This window comes from Argentina silus (assembly GCF_951799395.1).
Source record: "Argentina silus genome assembly, chromosome: 4".
NCBI classification, from domain to species: Eukaryota; Metazoa; Chordata; class Actinopteri; order Argentiniformes; family Argentinidae; genus Argentina; species Argentina silus.
In genome coordinates this window covers 2034863-2055178 of record NC_139658.1, presented here as the reverse complement: position 1 = coordinate 2055178, position 20316 = coordinate 2034863, and the positions used below count along the sequence as shown (strand labels likewise).

Here is a 20316-nt window from a genome sequence, read left to right as displayed (position 1 = left end):
CTGATTGGATTTTTATTGAGAAACAGCACCACCCTCTGATACTATTCTAGGTTAAATAAGTGCTAATGTTGTAGTTTCTGGCCTATATAGTATGTTTGTGTGTTTTAATGTGTTAGCCACTCAGAGATGCCACACACCTCATCCTCAATAGGTCTCAGAGAAACTGAAGAAGTTGACTGACACTGATTCAAAGAAGTTCAAAACAAAATTAATTCATGACAAAGAGAGGTGTTGTCATAAAGGTGGTTTAATTGGCCAAGTTTAAACAAAATCAGGACAGGCTTCAATGACAATAGTCAACATCCAACTATGGATATTTATGTTTATCTATGCTATACAGATAAACACCATTCAATGGTAAACTGCTGAACATACAGGTATATCATTTCAAATAAACTCAGACTAAAGCAACACGTGTATCCTCAATCCTCACATTATCCATTCCAGATATATGGCTTATAATTTTTCTACTTAGAAAAGTTTGATTAAAAACACACCAGTATATACACAAATACATTCATATTTACATTACACTGAGGGTGAGAGAGTTAGTCAGTTACTTTCAAGTGATTCTTATAAAAGATGTTTTGACAGGGCAAAGCAAAGGTACATGAATGGTCATTGACATCTTGCACACCTGCTAAACTTAAATGACTTTTCAGTTTGTTCAAATGTGATAAAATTCTTAAAATATGAAGTGACAAAACAATACAAAATGTTCAGACCTTTCAACTACAGGAATACAGTGACATGTAGAAAACATTCCTAAATAATGTCTATTTACACTACAAGTTATGATGGAAATTAGTGAAAGCGAAGTGTGATTCATTACAGTAATTAGTTGTCCAGGAAAGTAAGAAATTAGGATGTATTTTTATCATTCTCAACTTCTGAGGATTTATCGCTGTCCTTGGGAACATCAGGTTTGTTATCTTTTTTGTCATCTCTCTTTTCTTTGCTCCTGCTCCTGTCCCGGCGGTCTCTGTCCCTCTCTCTCTCTCTCTCCCGGTCCCTGTCTCTGGCTCTGTCTCGGTCCCGGTCTTTCCCACGGTCTCGGTCTCTGCTTCTGGAGCGGTCCCTTCTCCTGTCCCGGTTGTCTTTATCTCTGTCGCGTTCCCGCTCCCTGTCTCTGTCTCTCTCCCGGTCTCTGTTCCTGGGTCTGTCTCGGTCATGGTCTCTCCTTTCAGGCTCTCTCTCCCTGCCTCTGTCCCTTTCCCGGTCACGCTCTCTCTCCCTCTCCCTTCTTTTGTCTGCCTCTGGATCCCTGTGGCGTTCTCCCTCTGGCTCCCGGTGTCTATCCCCCTCCCTGCCTCTGCTGCGGTCTCTCTCTCGACTGCGCTCCCTCTCCCGGTCTCTCTCCCTGCCTCTGTCCCACTCTCGCTCCCTGCTCCAGCGCTTGCCCTGGCTCCTGTCCCAGGGCCTGCCCCCATGAGGGCCCTCTCGGTCCCTGTCCCTCCTTCGGTCTTCAGACAGATCCCTCTGCCTCTCTTCAGAGAGCCGTGAGGAGCCAGGGATGGGCTCCCGGTCTCGGTGGCCACCCTCAAAGCGACTAGGCCTGTCTCCACTGTGAGGCTCTGAGCCTTCTCTGGTGGGGCTGCTCCTCCTCCTCCTCATATCGGGAGAGTGTCGGCGCCAGTGCTCATCCCTGTGGGAGTCTGGACTATGGCCCCCCATGCGGTTTGGTAGATGTATAGGGCCATCTGGAGGGGTGGGAAGTAGTGGCCCACTGTGGCGTGCTGGCCTTGGGTCATCAGGATGGCTGTCAAGGCGGTACCGCTGGGGACCTCCAAAATGTTGAGAAGGAGGCCCCCTGTGGTCTGAAGGGGGAGGGCCCCTCTGGTCGTCAAAAGAGCTCCTGTGTGGTGGAGGTGATGAAGGTGCTCTAGAGCTCCCAAACTGATTATGGGGATGGAAGCGCTGATCACTCATATCCTCACTAGGAGGTGGGCCTCTTCTCCCCTCATACTGGTTGTGTGGAGGTCCCCTGTAAGGGGCGCCTGGTGGGGGAGCCTGGTTGTCTTTGTACATGTGTGGGGTCTGTCCCTGGTGTTGATCCATGCCTTGCTGATAAGACCCTGCACTGTCATTTTTGTATTGATCTACAGGGCCTCGTGATGGGTCTATATTGGAGGGTTGGGAGCCGTGATCCCCAAAGTGAGTGGGCGGAGGGCCACTGGGCCCAGGGAAGTGGGATGGAGGAGGTAACCTGGTGTCAAAATGGCCAGGGGGCGGTCCTGTAAAGGGTGGAGGGGGGCCTCTTGGTCCAGGGTAATTGAATGGAGGAGGGGGCCCAGTAAACCTAGGTGGGGGTAAACTGTTTTGCCCATCAAAGGTATGAGGGGAAAGGTTATGGCCCTCAATGAACTGGCCTGGAGGGGGTCCTCGCTGTCCCATATGCTGGGGGGGTATGGAGCCCATTGGGGCATTGAACATCTGAGGAGGGGGGGCTCTCTGGTCCATTGGCTGGAATGGAGGTGGGGGTCCTCTGGGCGGCATGATAGTCTGGGGTGGAGGCACAGGGGGTGGCTGTTGCTGAGAGCCTCCCCATTGATTCTGATAGGGAGGATATGCACCTGGAGGCGGGCCATACTGGGAGTACTGGGACTTATCACCTTCACCTTGTATGGGTCGTGGACGTCCTGTCATGGGAGGGGGACCCTGCATGGATGGGGGAACAGACATATGTGGTGGCACAAGCATTGGGGGTGGGCCCTGCATCGGTGGGGGGGCAAGCTGGGGTGGGAAAGTGGTTGGTGGTGGAATGTCAAGAGGAGCTCTGTAGTCACTATGGAATCCTGGCGGTCCCAAATGTGACGTGTGAGGGGACTGAGTGTCCCCCAGTGTGGTGCTAACCTGGGAAACATTTGAGGACAGGACAGGAATTGTGGGTAAAGCTGTGGAGGTTATATTTGTGGAAATGTTAAAGTAGGTGGAGGATGTAGATTCTTGACTGTTCTGCTCAAAACCAGCAATCTCTCCTGCTTTCAATATGCTAGCTGCATTTGGCCAAATACTGTACTTGTCCATCTCTGTTTCAACCTTGGTCGGTTTAGCTTCCTCATTTTTCATATTACATTCTTCCATGTAATTGACCTCCATATCAGGTTCCATATGTTCCCCTAACAAGGGAATGGACACCTCTGTTGTGTCAGATTCCAAGAAGGGGACAGCATCGGTTAGAACTTCCTCTTGGGGCAGTGGTGTTTCTGGTTGTTGTTCAGCTACAAATTGTTGAGGTGGGGTGGACTGTGATGGTGGTGTGGTTTCTGCAACAGGAGCAAGCACCTCCTCTTTCTCCACAATGTCTGTGGTTCGTCTGCGGGGGTCCCTACTCTGTCGTGGGTCCCTTCTCTGGTTAATCAAAGGAACCGCTGAAGATTTCACTAACTCCTCAACCTTCTTGCCTAGTTGCAGAAGCTGACTGTTCGCCAGTAGGGATTTAGTGGTCTGCGTTATCAAGGTGTCTGTGACTGAGAATAAGGCTGCTGATGTCCCTGTGGTTGACCTTTGTTGACGAATGGATTCCTCCTGCTCCTCGAGCTGCCGTTTCTCTACCTCAATCTGTTTGTTGATATCATCCAGCATTTTCTGCTGTTCAGTCAGACCAGTGGCACTACCTCCAGGTGTGGCCTTAGCGTGACCAGGGACCTCTGTCTTGACCTCCTCAAAGATGGTGTCATCCTCCGGGTCATATGCCACATCGTCCACCTCAGATGATAACCCCTGAGGCTGATTAATGACCTCAGGGTCTTTAACCATCTGAATTAGTTTCTTGGGCACTGTGTAGCCCATGCTCGGGTCGTACTCCTCCTCTGGGTCGTATGGACGGTCATCCTCATCCTCCTCCACCTGCTTCTCTTTTGAAATCTGCCCAAACTGCTGAACGATGGGATCAAGCAGTGTAGCAGAGGGGGCTGAGACTTCAGCACTTTGGTCCGAGGGGGATAGGGAGGCCTCAGAGTCCTGCTTCTTCTTCCCAAAAAGAGTCTTGAGAATGGTCTGCAGGGGAGTGGCGTTGGCAGCAGAGGATGCAGCAGAGCTGGAGGAGGAAGGGGAGTCTTTGCCTGTGGAGGTACCCGGGGCTTTCACAGCTGACAGGAAGGAGAGTACTGAGGAGGCGGCGAGGGAGCTGGATGAGGCTTCTGAGGAGCTAAGGGGGGGAGGAGAGCCTGGGGGTGTTGTGCTGAATTGAAGATCCTGGCTGTGCCGTGAGCCTTTGCCCTCAGCTTTGATGGTTGTTTTTAGAAGACCAGTGTCATCAAGGTCTCTATTTAGTGTCTTGGAACGCTTCTCCTCACTCTCCAAGGAGGTCCCGGCACGCTTCTTGTCCTTCTGGCAAATCACTAGCCCAAGGAGGAGGTTAGGGCGTGCTGGCTCAAGTCCTGCAGGACAGAAAGTTGAGACAATTCATAAACATTCAAGGGCACAACTCACTCAAATAATGTCTGGTATACATCTAATAAAACCTATATCATAGCAAATTATAACAATCAATCAAGAAACTAAGTGAAATGAGAGCTTGTTTTAAATTCTCATATCATATACTATGATTCCAACACAGTTCAGGAGGATTTCAAGAGACAGGGAAAGTTATTCACATTATACATGGTAATTGAGAGTGCACAAAAAAGGTGAGTGCTTGTGTTGATGATATCCAGTCTGCCGTGTATATTCCAAAACAATATGGAAAATGATCTGATGCTAAACCTAAGGCCCTACATTCCGGCCTTAATGTTCCATTTATAAATTTTATAAACACAATTAGTAAAACAAACAAAACATCTTGATAATCAACATGAAAGCACAAACTATCACTTACAATGTAAATGTGTCAAATAAATACTTAAACATTGTAAGCCTGAGACAGTTCTTCTAATTAAGAAACAACTCTCACATTCAACGACTGAGCGGGGACAGATGTTGCATGTTTTAGTTCAGGTATTGAAGAATTCCCCAGATGAGAATGTGTGTAAATGTGCCTGTGTCTGCGTAAAATGCATTTGATTCAATGTCTATGTTCTAAATTACTGTTTTAATTGCAACCCTCAGAATAAAAACAACAATCACACTTCACAGGTATATAATGTCCACATACAATCAAACACTTCACATTTTCAGAGTTTCTAAGTCTTGTATTATTTATATTTGTTTCTGTTCTAGTCATACTACTTGTAATTAGTAGTTGATAAGTCTCGACAACAGATTCCATATCAACAAGTAAATTTGCTTGTTGCACTGTACATTCTACTCAACTTATGTTAAATGTTTGACTCTTGATCCAAAAGGCATGTGATATTTGAGTGAGTAATGTTTTATTCCTGCAAGTCAGTTCAATTGTTGAGAAAGCAGTCTTTTCTTGTCAGTTATTTGTTCCAAACTGCAGCGTGAGTGGGTTGATCTCTGTTCAGGTTCTCCAAGCTAGACCCTACTATAATAACTTACCATGGCTCCCCAGGCATTAGAACTATGGTTTGGGATGGGTCAGGTCAGGTGCTGTCCCTTCAATCATGACGTGTGTTGGTAGATGCAGATAAGATCCACAGGTACAGTGTAGCAGGTGGCAGCATGCAAATGTGATTGGTGGCATTCCAGAAAATGACATCCTTCAAAAAACCGACCCAACATTTCTGACAATTACAATATAATAGGTGAGCCTAAAAAACAACAGGCTGAGACTGACATCTACGACGGCATCAACCTGCGATGCACAACATCCTTTATTAGAGAAAGACGTGTGATACATGGCAATATACACACAGAGAGTACACAGAGGGCACACAAATGTACAGAGGGATGTTCATGGAGGAAAGCAACAACAAAAGCATGTGAGCACCCCCTACAGGACATATCATAAATCACTACCATAAAACAAGCTCTCATTTCACAACTAACCTGCTTCCACAGGCTACCCTGTGTATACTCACCTCTCAAATCAAAACCATCAACTAGAATCATTCTTAACATGGGTGTTTTCAGGAAAACTGACTGTGGCATACCATTTCTAAACCACTGGGGCGGTGCTAATGTTAGCAGAGGCTTCTGTGCTTCTCCCAGCAAATGCTTACCTGGCCCTTCGAAGGGTAAAAGCTTGGAGGGCAGGGGGTCCTTGGAGCTCAGAGGGATTAGATAGAGGTCTTTGATACGCCGGTTGTTATTGGCAACCACTCCAAAACGTTTCCTGCTGCTGAAATAAGAGAAGAGAGAGACATAGGCCACCTCCTCTTCCTCCGTCGCAGGGTGGAACCGGATCAGACACAGCTCCTGAAGAGACAGAGAGGGACAGACAGACACAGAGAGAGAGAGAGAGAGAGAGCAAGAGAAGGTGAGACTTTAACTTAAGGCCCTCTGACAGGAAGTTAGTTAAACGCCTTGACCAACAGCTTTTTATCAAACATACCTTGGACAGGGATGTCTTCAGTTTCCCAACATAGTCCCACACTGTGCTTGGAGCGATTCGACCGCCTATGTGGATGGTGTCAGGCAAATCCTGTACAGGGTAAACAATGTTTACTCTCTGTTAAGTGATGATATCATCAATGCTACATCTATTCATAGCCACATTACACAAGTAAAAACTATTCTGAAGCAATTGAATTATAAGGTTCACTATGGTCACATGTAACACAGTTACCAACAGTTGTATTGTGTCACATTATAAACAGAGATTCTACTGATTTAGCAATCAAATCAGTTCCAGTGTTATGTTTCTCCTTAGCTCCCTTAGAAATACTATAAACAACATGAATCAGTGAAAATAATGAAAATACCAACCTCCTTTAGGTGTTCAAAGGATCCTGAGACCATGTATGCCTTGGTGACAAACTTTGCCACGCTGTGCATGTTCACGAATCCTTTCCACATCATCTCCTGGCCAGAGAGGAAGATGGCCGTCTCACCCTCAGGAGGGGGCTCTGATGCACTAGAAAAGCCAAATTACTCTGTTATAACAGTTCACAACCACATCCAATCAAAGCACATTTTTCAAATGCATCTTACAGAGAAAGAAATGTGTTTGCGTGAATAAACCTCTAACAGAACACCATGTAAAATGTTATCTCTAGTCATTAATATATCTGATAATCCTTTACATCCAAAATGTCATTCTGACTATACTGCTTTCCTCAAGTCTGACTTAGTGGGGGGAGATGGAGCACCTGGAGGCAGCTTTCTGCAGGATGGGCCTGGGGATGGAGGGAGGAGGAGCTGGAGGCATAGGCAGGGGCCCCTTGGGCACCACTTCAACTGCAACTGCAACCGCAGGGGGCTCTGCTGAGACGGGCAGCACCATGGAGGCCACCACCTCTTGGACACTGTGTGTGACAGTCACACCGGAGCTGTGTCTGGCCATGCGGGGGTCTCTGCGGGTGATAGTGCTGACAGAGGACACGGCTTGCGTGATGACGGGGGCAGGTGTCTGAGATGGAGGCACTAGACTGCTCATCTCCTCGCCGGGAGGTGGGGGCTCAGAGTAGGGTGTCGCATTAACTGGGTGGGAGACCTGGAGGCCTTCACCTGAGAAGGATCTGGAGGGACGCAGCTCCTGCCTGGACCTCACCTCAGGCCTCACCTCAGGCTTCTTGGAGAGTTTGGGTTTCTTGGTTGCTGGCTCATCATCTGCAGATCTCTGGCCTGGAGAAGGAAGGTGATAAGAGGCTTAAAAAATGGCACCATGTTGCATAAGGTGTGAGTTTAGAAAAGGACTTACCATTTCACCATCAATAAAGGCATTTCAGAAATGTTATACCAACAATGATAAATCAAAGTGATATGCTAATCAAAGTGATAGTAAAATAGCAAGTGGATTTGGGGGTACACTACAAGGCATCAAGACCAGATGAATTGCACTGTTACATCAATGAAAAAATGCCACTTCCTATTCTTTTTACCTGTGCAAATTTTGCAGTTGAGGTCAAAGAGGTGGGCCCTATGTTCAGATGTGGTGTCCTTCAGCATGGTGCTGAAGATGTCTGGCATGGCACTGCTACTCTTCACCCCAGCAGCAGATCCCTGGGCTGAGCCAGAGGACACAGCGGAACCAGACTCCTCCTGGTCCTAAAGACAGACCCCCCCCAGAGTCAAATCTACTCTAGAACTTATACTCTAGAAAGTATTATTTTTTACTTAAAACCCAAAACAAATTTGGTGAGGTGCTGAATAGCAATGCGAGTGCTGCACAGGGTGGGTGGCAGTGAGCTTCAGTGGGAAAAGGTAACAGTGTGAAGGATAGAGCAGACTGGCAAGATAATTAATCTGTGAAATCCCAAACATGTTAGCATTGTTTCAGTCCTTCCCATTTGGGATTCATTGGTTTGCATTCATTGATTTCAATTACACCAATATGAAAAAGTTAGCTCTGACAGGAAACTAAGGAAATAGGTTGAGTTTTGCAGAAAAGGTTACAGCGGATTGTAAAAAATAAGCTTAAGGAAAGGTAAATAAGACATTTACAATGCCAGAGTGTCAAGAAAGGGAGAAAAAGCCACCACTTACTGCCATATAAGCCATGCGAGGAGATGGGGAGGTGGCAGAGATACATACGTCTCCATCAGACATTGGAGGAGCTTCCTCCATGTCCACATCAGGGGGGCCAGCCTCCTTTCTATGACCTGTTTTAGGCTGCCCTATCTGGGGTCTAGCACTGGAACTCTGGACCTATAGGACACAATAATCATAATGAAAACCATCAACAATAAATAGATAGGGATATTACTAATATTGGGGATGTTAAGCCAATTATCTACTTTTTTAGCTGAGATATTGAAGCATCCATTAAACAATTAAAAAAATATCCCATCACAACTACAGCAGTAGGTATTAAGCAACAGTTAAAATCATTGCTCTTTGTTGCACCGAATTATGTCTTTCATCAGGATCTCTGTACTGGGGCAAATGCAGAATACTGCCATTGTTACCTCTGTAGAGTCAGGCTTCCTCCACTCAGAGATCTCTTTGGAGAGCAGCTCCTCAGCACTCAGCCTCACCAGCCTGAAGGGACTGACATCCCCCCAGACAACCCTGTAGAACAGACCCTGAGACAAACAGAACTCACTGTTACCGACACCAATCTAAAGATTAATTGAAATGTTGAATTAAGATTGAATTCATTTGATCAAAATAAGATATATTCTCATCCATTTACTCTATATTCACTACTACGATAAGAAATACAGTTTGTCATTATCATCATTACCAAGGTTTGTAAGCCTACACAACAGCTGGCTTGTGTAGACACAAGCAACTTAAGTGCTTCTGTGGACTGACCTTATTTTTGGGGTCCTTCAGGTTGAACATGAGAGATCTGTATTTGTTCTTGTACTTGCTGTCTGTGTTAAGGCACAGTCCAAACATCTCTTTCTCGATGCTGACAGCCAGTTTTCCCACCTCACTTTCTGACATGTTCAAGTCATCACTGTCACTCACCCTGGTGGGACAAATCATAAAACTCTTTTTGGAATCCTACGTTCAAGAAAATAGAGCTAATAATTAACGTTACTTCAGACCAGGGTCATTTTACTATCATCCTAATCCTAAATCTGACTGCTATAATCAATAGGAGTAACTCAAGCTCACAATGACCTTAGGTGGGGCTAGATTCAAGAGACTGTACAACCTATTGTATACGATAGTGGTTCAAGTGCAGCTCTTATAGTGCCCTTACCTCTTGTAGAGTATGTCTGTGAGTGAGCGGCGGATGTTCTGTCTCATCTGGTTGTTGGGCGGAGCCATTGGAGGCAGGGGGGGTGCCGAGGCTGCAGGCTGGGGAGGTCTGGAGGAGGCAGACTGGGACTGGCTGGATGATGATGATGATGATGATGCGGATATTGGAGAGGCTGGGACTCTGGATGAAGAGGACTGGCTGTGGGCTGGGGAGTCCTTCTGAGGGGGCAAAGCATGGGGCTGCTTCTTAGGAATGGTGAAGGTGGACTTGGTGACCCTCAGGGCCCCTGTGGCGTGAAGAGGGCCAGCGGCTGGGTTGGTTGGGATAGGAGCAGGTGGTGGGACTGGTTTCTTAGACTTGGCTGTTTTACTGGGGGGAGTTAATTGTTTCTTGGATGACTTGGCACTGCTGAAAGGAGTTGAAGACTTTTTGCCCTTGGTGGCAGTCTTCCCTCCTTTGGGGCCGGGAGACTTCTTGACTCCTTTAGGCGGTGCTGTGGAAGCAGGAGACTTCTTCTCAGGAGGGACTGGTTCCTTCTCTTTCTGCTCATCTTCACTCTCCTCCTCCTCCTCCTCCTCTTCAGGAGCTGCTGAGAATAAAACAATTGACATTAAAGACTAATCCAAAACCATGTCTGTGGAACACCAAACATATCACATGTAGCAAACATTCTAAATTAGCATAACACCAGTCAGAATCATGCAAATCTACAATTTAGAATAAATAACAAAGGTAGTGTCATTACATATTACATTGTCATAATGCAAAATGTGCTTAAAAAATACAGAACCACATACTCAAGAGGCCAACCACATGAACACACAGAGTTGAGAATAAGAAAAGAAAAAAGCAGGAAATGTCAAATTGCCTTTATTTTTGGCAAATAAAGATTAAACAATGTTGTGATCAATAGCCATTATCCATCCTTTGCAGTTTCATTAATCTCAACATCAGTTGAAACTGTTTTGATCCTCTTCATGAAGAATGCACAGATGAGTCCACAATTCAAGATGACCATGTGACAGCCTACCTAAACACCCACAGGTTTGTGTGGCTAGAGAAGAAAGTACATTATTTTCTGTTGTTAATCAGGCCAGAATTTCACTAGTTTCTGAGCAACAGCACAAGTCCCCAATCGACAAGTCATATCACCTGGGTGTCAATGACCAACATAAAAAAAAAGATGAATGGTGGATGTAATATTGGAAAAGTTGAAGGATGTATCCAAAGCCACTTCTTTGATCTCCTCGCATCCTTTCTTTCACATCTCAAATATTTTTAGTCAATGATAACTATCATCCACAATAAATAAGCTGCTCCAGGACAATCAATACAACTTACACAACCAAACACTAAAACTAAATCAAACTCAACACCAGCAACTTACCATGTCTGGACAGCACACAAAACAGCTTTACATCTTTAAGAGATTAACACGATGCAATATCAACACTGAAGTCTCACCCACCTCAATTGAAAATCTTAGACCACCAACTCTTATCAAGCATGATAGCACATATGCCTTGATGAATCCTACAATACAAATATATGTATACATCCAGTAGCTTTGTTGAATATTATGTACTACACTGTCCATGTCTACAATGTGTTGCTCCTACATTAACATAGGTCTCTAGGTGTGTACAAAACTGCAATACCATTGTGTGCCATCAGGACAAATGCCAGAGCTTTCACCATTTATACCAAACTACAACTGCACATTAACTAAAGGTGGTCGTCACTTCACCAACACAACAACTTAATCTGTTCTTACCTGTTACACAATGATCACTTGATTTCTTTAAAATGAAATCAAGATTCTTCAAGACAAACTGAGTTAAAACACACACAAGGTATCAAAACAAACCATGTGTCATAGTAAAATCTACTATACAATCTAATTGTCTATCATAACTGGTCAAACCTGTGCAAAATATCATGGGGATCTGAGAGGCTATGCATGTGAGTGAGGTCACATATGATACTCACACAGGCAACAGAGGAAAAAGTCAGCTGGTAATACGGTGGGTAGACAAATTCTTGAGGGTATGTATATTCTATGCATATATCAATACATACTTTGCCCTCACATTTTAATAAACATATCAAAGCATAACACCACTCTACATTTATCATCATTACCAGGACAATATGTTGTCCAGCATGAAAAGTAGGCACTAATCTAGGAACCGCAACTGTTCCTCATTGTCAAAACAAACTAAATGTCCCCAAGATATATTTCATATCAGTTAAATATAAGTGTGTGACAGCTGTTGATAATGGTCTGCCTCACTGCTCTATATCTATATGCAGGTTGTCATCGACCCTGGTCTTCCAATCTTCTGGTGCAGTCTTCTAAAACTTGTGCAGCGTCATCCGCTGGTCTTGTCTCGGTAGTCGGAATATTGATTTCCTGTCCCAGCTGTTCAGTCTGTGGGCTTCAGATTTTCACATCCTCTCTCCTTGCTGCATGTAGATTAGTGGCATATGTTGTCTGTGCAGGACTGGCCAAGATATCCCCAGCAATCCGTGATCTCACATAATCAATCAAGGCATCCAAAAATCTGTAATATCACCTTTTATTTTATAGCCAGTTTCCCAGAGGGATTTGTGATGCATGACATTCAATATGAATGATGTAATTAATCAAAACCAGCTTGTTATTCACAAAGCTAATAGTGAATACAACTTGAGCTGGACCTAACTGTATAAATCCAGGGATAAAAGTCACAGACCTACCTGCTGGAGAGGAGGGTGGGATTGTCTTCAGATGGATAGCAGAGTTGGAGAGAGCAGGTTGTGGCGATATGCACACTTGAGGACTCCTCACATGGGTACTCACTCAGATTTCATAAAGCACTACAGTAACTAGGCTTAATTGATTTGCCAGAAATAAATCCCCATTTGAGATATTTTCATGACTATTCTTTCATGTCTGCCTTCATTAATAGCCCCATCTTTTGTAGATCATATTTCACATTGGAGAATACTTACTTTTGGCTCGCATAGCTATGACTGTATCATATACTTACCCACTCTGCAGATCTACTTATCTAAGTTAGTTACTGGGCCTTTGCAAAAAAAATTCTAGAAGAGTATATTTGGGGACCTGTAGTCATCAAGGGATAAAATTCTCCATAATATTCCTTAGACGTTACTGCCTCGCCCACAGATATGGGTCACTCATCCAAGGCATTACGTTGGCATGATAACCACATTTATCATTGAAAAACAACGCGTTTTTTCAAAGAGAACCCAATGCATATAATACATTCACCCTACTCACTTGACAACTCCCTATAGTGTAAAAAGATAAGTGATTGTTAAAGATCGAATTAACAAGACCTTCAGAGAGATACATACACGTTTTGTTTAACACTGTTGGTGATATGGGTGTAGTCTTTTCTGGCGTTACTGCATTGTAATTATGGTCGCTGGACCAGGACGACATGGCGGGTGGTGGTGGGCGCTCCTCAGCATGCTGCTCTTCGTCATCATCATCTTCATCATCACTGTCAGACTCTTCCTCATCTGTGGACTTCTTGCTAGTCTTCTTCCCAGGGGCGGAACACTTCTGGATCGATGGACAAACATACAATTAATCAGATTGATAAGTGAGAAAGCATAAGGGTTTCAAGAGCTCAATCTTTATGGTCATAATGCATTACTGGAAGTGATGGAAGGACATGAAGAAAAAGGGTTATTCATGTTATTCATGTGAAATGCATTTCAAAACAAGCTAATGTACTGAAACACTTTTGATACTTTTTAATCAAGTAAATATTTTTTAATTTAAATGGGACAAAAACATTTCTCCCGGGGCACACTCATCCCTCCTCCATGAGCTTCTCAGACCAGCTTCCCATTTATAGAGTCACTGACTGGAAACAAACCGTTCCATAAATGTCTGCCAGTCAAGAAAAATCCACCATGCAAAGATGTTTCAGTACATCAAATCATCATTAATTGTGGGTCTCAGACATCTTGGAAAAATTCACTTGTTTTTGTCATCCCAAAAACAATTACATAAGACTGTTACCCTGCAGCCCCTTACCAGTTAACTGGTTCCAAAAAAGTTGTTTTCACAGTTTAACTACTAAATACAGCCTCATCTAGTGAGTTTGTACCACTCACTAGATGAGGCTGTAGAGAAGTTAAATGTAAACCTTTTCAATGCACAAACAGCTAGAAACGCCTATAATCTAAAGACCCAAGTTACCTTAGGCGTTGTCCTGGGGCCAGGTCTTCTCAGGGTCTTGGGCTTGTTCTTCCGCTTGGGCTCCTTGACGCCAGTGATGGACTTCATGGCTGCAGCGGCGTGTCTAAGAATGCAATCGTTGCCGCAGTAGACAGAGTCAGGTAGGGCGTTCCTATCACAGCCAGGACCAATGCACTTGGGCAGAGAAGACTCCTCCAATGTCTGCTGCTGAAAATCACAGCCCACGAGTGCACAGTTCAACACACCATAGGCAACATACATAGCTCTTGAATTGTGAATCCACTTACAGATACACTTTGAGTAAAAGAAACCTACCGGCTGAAAGATCTTGATCTTCTTTTTCCCGCTAGGGTTGGTGGCTTTCTCTATCCTCCCTTTGATCCCCAGGTCGTCCCCACCCTTCTCCTCTGTCCCGGCAGAGGCCGTAGGGGAGAACGCTGCCACAGAGGGGCTGGCCTCTGCTTTACAGGACCCAGGGGCAGTAATAGCTTTAGGTTTCCCATTCTCTGTGCCTGCAGCAGGGGAGGAGGTGGCAGACATGGTGACCTGGCTCATCTTGGTGGTACAGTTCGGGCAGACATAGTCTTCGCCATTCCTCTCCATCAGGCGCCCACGGGCCTCAGTGATGCCAACGCAGTCTCCATGGAACCACTCAAAACAGCGGTCACAGCAGATCATGAACCTGGGCGCACAAACACAGCACTTGTAGTGACAGAGCACAAAGAGGCATCAAGACAAAATACAATCAGACAGAGACAGGGTTGGAGACTTACACCAGCCCCACATTACCCGTGTAGCTTTTGCTAATACTCATTTAAAAAAAAAAAAAAAGAAGTAAGGTTTACATTTGAATCTATTCTGCCTTCCACATTATCTGTGCGATGCAACTGCGAGTGGCAGCGCTAATATAGGTACGGTTTCTATTTAAGCCGCGCCAAGTGAACCTTTGGAAATCTCATGCATTCATCTGTCATTTTTGCTCGCCTGTCCTGATCGGCTTTTAATGTGAATATACAAAAATAGACTATTTGTTGTGCGCGAGTAATGTGGGGCTGGTACAGACAGGACAGAGAGTTGATGTTGAATCTGATCTAACAGGTTTATCATCAAAGCAGCAGTCCTAGTTCAAGTCAGCTTCATATCTGTATTCAAGCTCATCATTCAGGCAAGCTAATCATTAATAACCTGAGGGAGAGTTATTTAGGTCATTTTGATCACAATGAGGAGGCCAGTAGAGAGGAATCAGAGCATTGCTACAGTGGAGTTCTACAGTGGGATCTGGATTATGTTATTCAATAACCATAAATAAATGCCTACCTTTTGTTGTGCTTCTGTCGACAGATGCAGTACAATGCATTAGGGTCATATCCTGAGTCATCGGACTCACTGGAAGACGAGGATGAGGAGGACAATGACTCCTCATCATCCTCACTGTCATTATCGATTTCCTCCTGTGCCTTGCTGGTCTTCGGCCCTACTTTGGGCATCACATCTCCCTTTAAAGGTGTGGAACCCTTATTGGCTGCTTTGGAATAAGTCCTGAGAGATGCACGCATGCCACTGGTGTCTTTGGGCTTCTCATCGCTCTCCTTCTCTTCCGTCGCTTGCTCCTCTTCAGTCTCTTGCTCCTTTTCCTTGTCTTCTTTTTTCTCTCTCTCTTCCACCTCTTTCTTCACAGAGTCCTGCTCTGGCTGAAGCTGTGCTGTACTCTCCATCTCACCCTCTTCAGGGCTGGGTTTCTCCTGGTCCTCTTCCTTATCCTGGGGTTGGCCCTGGTCTTGGGACTGGGGTTGGGGCTTTGTAGGTGCATCTCCACTGACCTCCTCCTCCTCATGCTCATTCTCAGAGCTTCCATCATCGCTGACTGAGGCTCCTCTGCCTCTGCCACCTATAGCCTTCCCAGGAGTCTTATTCTGGCTCCTACTCCTTGTCTTCCTCTCTGGCTTGTCATCCACAGACTTCACATCTGTGTTTCCATCAAAGCTGGCCTCTGAGGCTGTCTCTACGTCTGTAGGGGTTTGTGATGGAGGATCCCCACCCTCCAGGCAGGCAGAGCCACTCCTCCTTCCTGCAGGGCGCCCTCTTTTGGTGGTGAGCAGGAACTCCTCTAGCTTGTCTGTGCGCTTGGCCTGTCTGCCGCTGCGCCGCACGGCCCCCCGGCCCTCTTGGCTCTCAGGGGCTGGGTCCCCTGGCATCTCTCTCTTAGCGATGGTGGTCCGGCGGAATCCCCAGGTCTTCCTGGTCTCACTGGTGGCCTTGGCAGAATTCTCTGTGTCCTCTAGCTTTTCCTGAGAGGCATCTTCACCTGGCTCTTGGTCCACCGTTTCTTCTGACACACCTATTAATAGAATCAACACAAAGTTATTGGCAAAAAATGAGGGCATGTGATTACAGTGCGGTTGCTAATGCCTGCAATACTGAGAAGCTTTGCCAATCAATGGACTTCTAAGAAACTAATGATTTTAGAGTAATTGTGCATTCAAAAAGAGAACAGCACCAGAGTGAAAACAACTGAAAACCCTTGAGTTGCTTATGATTCCACTAATTCTGACCCTGTACCCAAATCAACATCCTTTAAAGAGCAGAGGATCCAACCGTGCAGTTGTGTCTATTAGCAGTCATTCATTAAGCCCCCCTCATTTATAAAGGGAAAAGAAGCTTGTCCAAGGTACCTTGAGCGCTGCTATCCATAGGGTCCTGGCTCTGCTCTGGCTCTGGAGCTAGAGAGAGCTCAGGGCTCACATTCTCCTCCATAGATGATGGAGTCACTCACTACTTTCAAACAGAATATCTACAGTTAAGAGAAGAGCACAAGAGACAGGCTATGAGTTAGCCTACTCTTTTAACTTAAGTTTCTAAAATAAACTGAAGATTGGGGTGGGTGGAGGGATTCCGGGCCATAAACATGGAGCAGCACTTTGAGGGCATGTTTTCCATCATTTCAAATGTCACTTTCAAGTTTCTCTGTGGCAGGAAGTACATTGGCCAAACCAAAAACATTTTCCAATTTTCCAACTACACACAAGGTTGGCTCACTGGCAACTTGATGAAATAACGATTAGTTGAATCAAAATCAGGAAGTCCCACCGAGATAAATGATCAGGGAGGCATCTGAAGCAGAACTTTGCTTCATTGCTGTGGGCATTTTAGAATTCCTTCCATGGTAACATTTGCTTATCTCATTGCTTGCTTGAATCTCACTAGTTTAATTGTTGTATAATTTCATATTATAACTGCACACCACTCATACACACACATACTAACATATTTGAATTTAGGAAATTCTAACAAGGACTGACAACCAGGAGAAGTGCATTAGGATATTGTCATCAAAATCAGAACAAAATGGAAAACCACTACCGGGACAAGCAAAATATTAATCATTCAAAATGACATGACTTGTATTTACAAATGGGACAACACCATTTCTAGAAAAATAAACAGATTAATAAATGAGGGCACAGCACTGTGCCTCCACATAACTAAACATGAGTTATTCTATGTGGCTGTACCTGTAGTGGTGGGTAACTGAATGAGAAACTTAATAGATGAGAAAAGGGTTCCGTCTCCTCCTTATAGCAGGTTCTGATCAGTACTCATCACAGACCTGATACTGGACCTGCAGGTAAGAAGCAGAGAACATGTTAAATCGGTGTGAAGTGGTACAATTATCCTAAAAGTGCTCGCATAAATAATTAGATTTTTTTTTTTTTTTTTTTTTTTTTTTTTTTAAATGCAGCATTAAATGTACAATAAGAGCATCGCATGACATGTCAGCATAGATCCACCACCTAGCAACTTTGTGAGTGGCACACAGGGACTGTTCAGTGCTATGAAATTGAAACAGCATGGCATCTCTGATCATTTCAATCTGTACAACCCATTTCTAGATATCAGACGAGTCTCAAGTCATCAACAGTTTCCCTTTTCCACAATTAAGTCAGTAATTTCCATCATAATCATTTTAAATTTCAGTTGACTATAGTTGCTTTATGGTTTAGGAGCATAGCATACAATGGCTTCAACACAGGACTATGAAAGAGGAAGATGTTTACCAAGTCAGGAGGCACCACCAACCGTTGATGGCGCTAGGACCATATTTCAGCAAAAATATAGCAGGCAGGGATGAGGCACATTTCAGAGAACAAAACTGAGGTTTAATTGTGGGTTCTTCTAAAAATCATAATTTCTAAATTAGAAAAGGGGAACACAAAACACTTGCTCCAACTTGAAGGTGTGTTGTGTGGCCAGAGTAGGAATCGCAAAGTCCATAGGTGACTGCCATGGCCCACACAAGTGGAAAACAGTGGTGTTCAGCTGGATCTCCCCTCAGCATAACAAGCATATTTGTCAATGTTTTGGATAGACAAAGTTAAAATGCTTCTGGCTTGACAGCGACAACTGACTAATTTAAAATGTCTCAGTTATGTCTGTTTAGGTGGTGCAGAGAGTCCCCATAAGCAACATCAAGAGATGTAAACATATGTTGCAGGAGATGGACAGCTTCAACCACAAGGTCAAACAAAGTGCAAAATGTGATTAATTTTGGTAATGCTGAACCCCACTATCCCATGTAATTGGAATGCCTCTGCATCTTTTCAAATTCCATATGTTAGAAAAATAAGAGGGCATATCTTAACAATGGTTTTAACAGTCTGTAATGACTGATTAATGGAGTAAACATTTCCGATAAAATACCAATATTGATCATCAACATAGCTCGGAACAAGTTATGCTTCGCTAACAAACAATCAAATGCAGTTAAATATCTTGCCGACCTTGATCCTCAAGAAATTAATAAGGAGGTGGACTAAACACAATATGAGACTGGCAAAGCAAACGTTACATTCCTGTTGCACAACATCAGCCCTTCATGTATAGGCCTACCATTGTTAGTATACAAAACAGCAATAAACAGATCTGGCCCACTCTTATCGCAAAAGTCCTAAGCTCATATAGGAGGACTCAACGATGACCATTCAAATTGAGACCATTCAGTTTGAGAGAGGGAGAGACTAACTGCACACGCGATAAACTATTTCTGACTGCTACCTTAGTGTTAGCATAGGGCAAATATTGTCTTTCTTGTGCTGCAGTGTCAGATAAGGCCACTCACAAATAGATGTAGCACAAGAGTGTTTTCGATAATTGTATCCCTTCTTTGAAACACCGCAAACACATCGAACACCCAGGAAATGAAATGGTAAAAACAAAATTACCTAGTACGCAAATAGAAGGCAAAGCGAGGCTAAAAAGGCATATTTATCATCATGGGCCTCGACTACATCCACGGTCGCGTGCACAATGACATAACAATCCACGAGCTACATTTCCTTTGAAATAGTTAACCAACGAAACTGTCTTGCCAAATTAACTAAAAATGAACTAAGAACTGCGGCAATTGACCACAGCTACGACAGATGTACACCGACCGTGTTGGAGATGTTTACAGAGAAGCCTTGACGACTCGCAACAACTCAACTGACGCATACACACCCACTCGCTGGCTTGTTAGCGGGGGAATAGACCATCCCACAGTAGAGCTTCAATGTTTACAAAACATAAACGTCGATTTTGCACAATTTTTTAATGATCAGATGCCACTTACCAAAATTACATATTTTATGTTCGCAGACATTTTCGAAACATGTAGCTAAAGACCGTTCCGTTGAATTCTGTACTGCAGGCTGTAGCTAGTTCCATTTTAGCAATTAGCTAGCGAAAAAACTCCTTCTATTGTTACTTTGATGACCTCTAAATTAACTAATGCCACCTCGAGCTACCATTGTAAAACATGCATTCTCTCCTACATAAGTACACACACTGAAAACAAACTCCTTAAATTGCCAAACAATTCATCTTTGCATGAACTGATAAATAGCTGGCACTTGGACAGGGCGCCACGGGGCCAGCATAATCTTCACATGGAGCGTTCCAACTCAAATTAACAAAATAGAGCATGGAGGGCTTATAAATCTAACTTTCATCAACTGTCAGAAACTCCCATTAAATATATAAACATTGTCACGAATGCGTTTGTTACCGTTACAAGGACCTAGTGCATATTTATTATATTATTTTCCAGCAATTAGCCTGACCCGCGCCACGCGCGGTAGCAACGCGCTTCAGCTAGTGGGCATGCTTGTTGCGACTGACATTTACAGGCAGAAACAACACAAACGCTGCAAATGGAAAATAGTCAGTCTGTTAAGGTATTTAAGACATTATAATATCACCCACCTAAAACCTCGACGATATTTGTGTTTTTTCACGGTCTACATCCAATCCTCCATTTTCCTTTCGTGTTGGCTCGCGCTGGTGATGCAGAATGGCTGACTGTCAGATAGAGGAGAGCTATAAATCCCCCGATGTAACTACAGCGCTCGAACAGGTCAGGAGTGAAATGGCAGACCAATGACAATAATAAAAGACGCTTTCG

At 44.3% G+C, this 20316-nt stretch overlaps 1 protein-coding gene across 4 annotated transcripts; it reads right to left on the bottom strand.

The window, feature by feature from the left end:
• Positions 1-13: 13 nt before the first annotated feature.
• Positions 14-20196, bottom strand: LOC310803559 (death-inducer obliterator 1-like). 4 transcript variants are annotated; one of them, XM_083668387.1, is made up of 17 exons: positions 20118-20196; positions 17390-17496; positions 16550-16668; positions 15195-16215; positions 14193-14559; positions 13878-14084; positions 13022-13232; positions 9659-10244; positions 9262-9421; positions 8913-9029; positions 8491-8652; positions 7887-8052; positions 7155-7629; positions 6772-6919; positions 6398-6487; positions 6066-6261; positions 14-4382 (listed from the first exon to the last, which is right to left on the bottom strand). In XM_083668387.1, the coding sequence occupies exons 3-17, from the start codon at positions 16629-16631 to the stop codon at positions 862-864; spliced, it is 7509 nt and encodes a 2502-aa protein (XP_083524513.1). In that variant the 5' UTR covers positions 16632-16668; positions 17390-17496; positions 20118-20196; the 3' UTR covers positions 14-861. The 4 variants fall into 4 exon arrangements, with proteins under 4 accessions (XP_083524513.1, XP_083524515.1, XP_083524514.1 ...); XM_083668389.1 differs by having other exon boundaries at positions 8539-8652; XM_083668388.1 differs by having other exon boundaries at positions 13878-14081.
• Between the last annotated feature and the right edge of the window lie 120 nt (positions 20197-20316).

Bases quoted from the DNA above. Each gene is read 5' to 3' on its own strand.
- LOC310803559 (XM_083668387.1), bottom strand. From the start codon at position 16,631: ATGGAGGAGAATGTGAGCCCTGAGCTCTCTCTAGCTCCAGAGCCAGAG. The intron at 14,085-14,192 runs GTAGGTTTCTTT...TGTGATTTTCAG, and splicing joins AGATCAAGATCTTTCAGCCG to CAGCAGACATTGGAGGAGTC. The intron at 6,488-6,771 runs GTTGGTATTTTC...TACCCTGTACAG, and splicing joins CCTTTGAACACCTAAAGGAG to GATTTGCCTGACACCATCCA.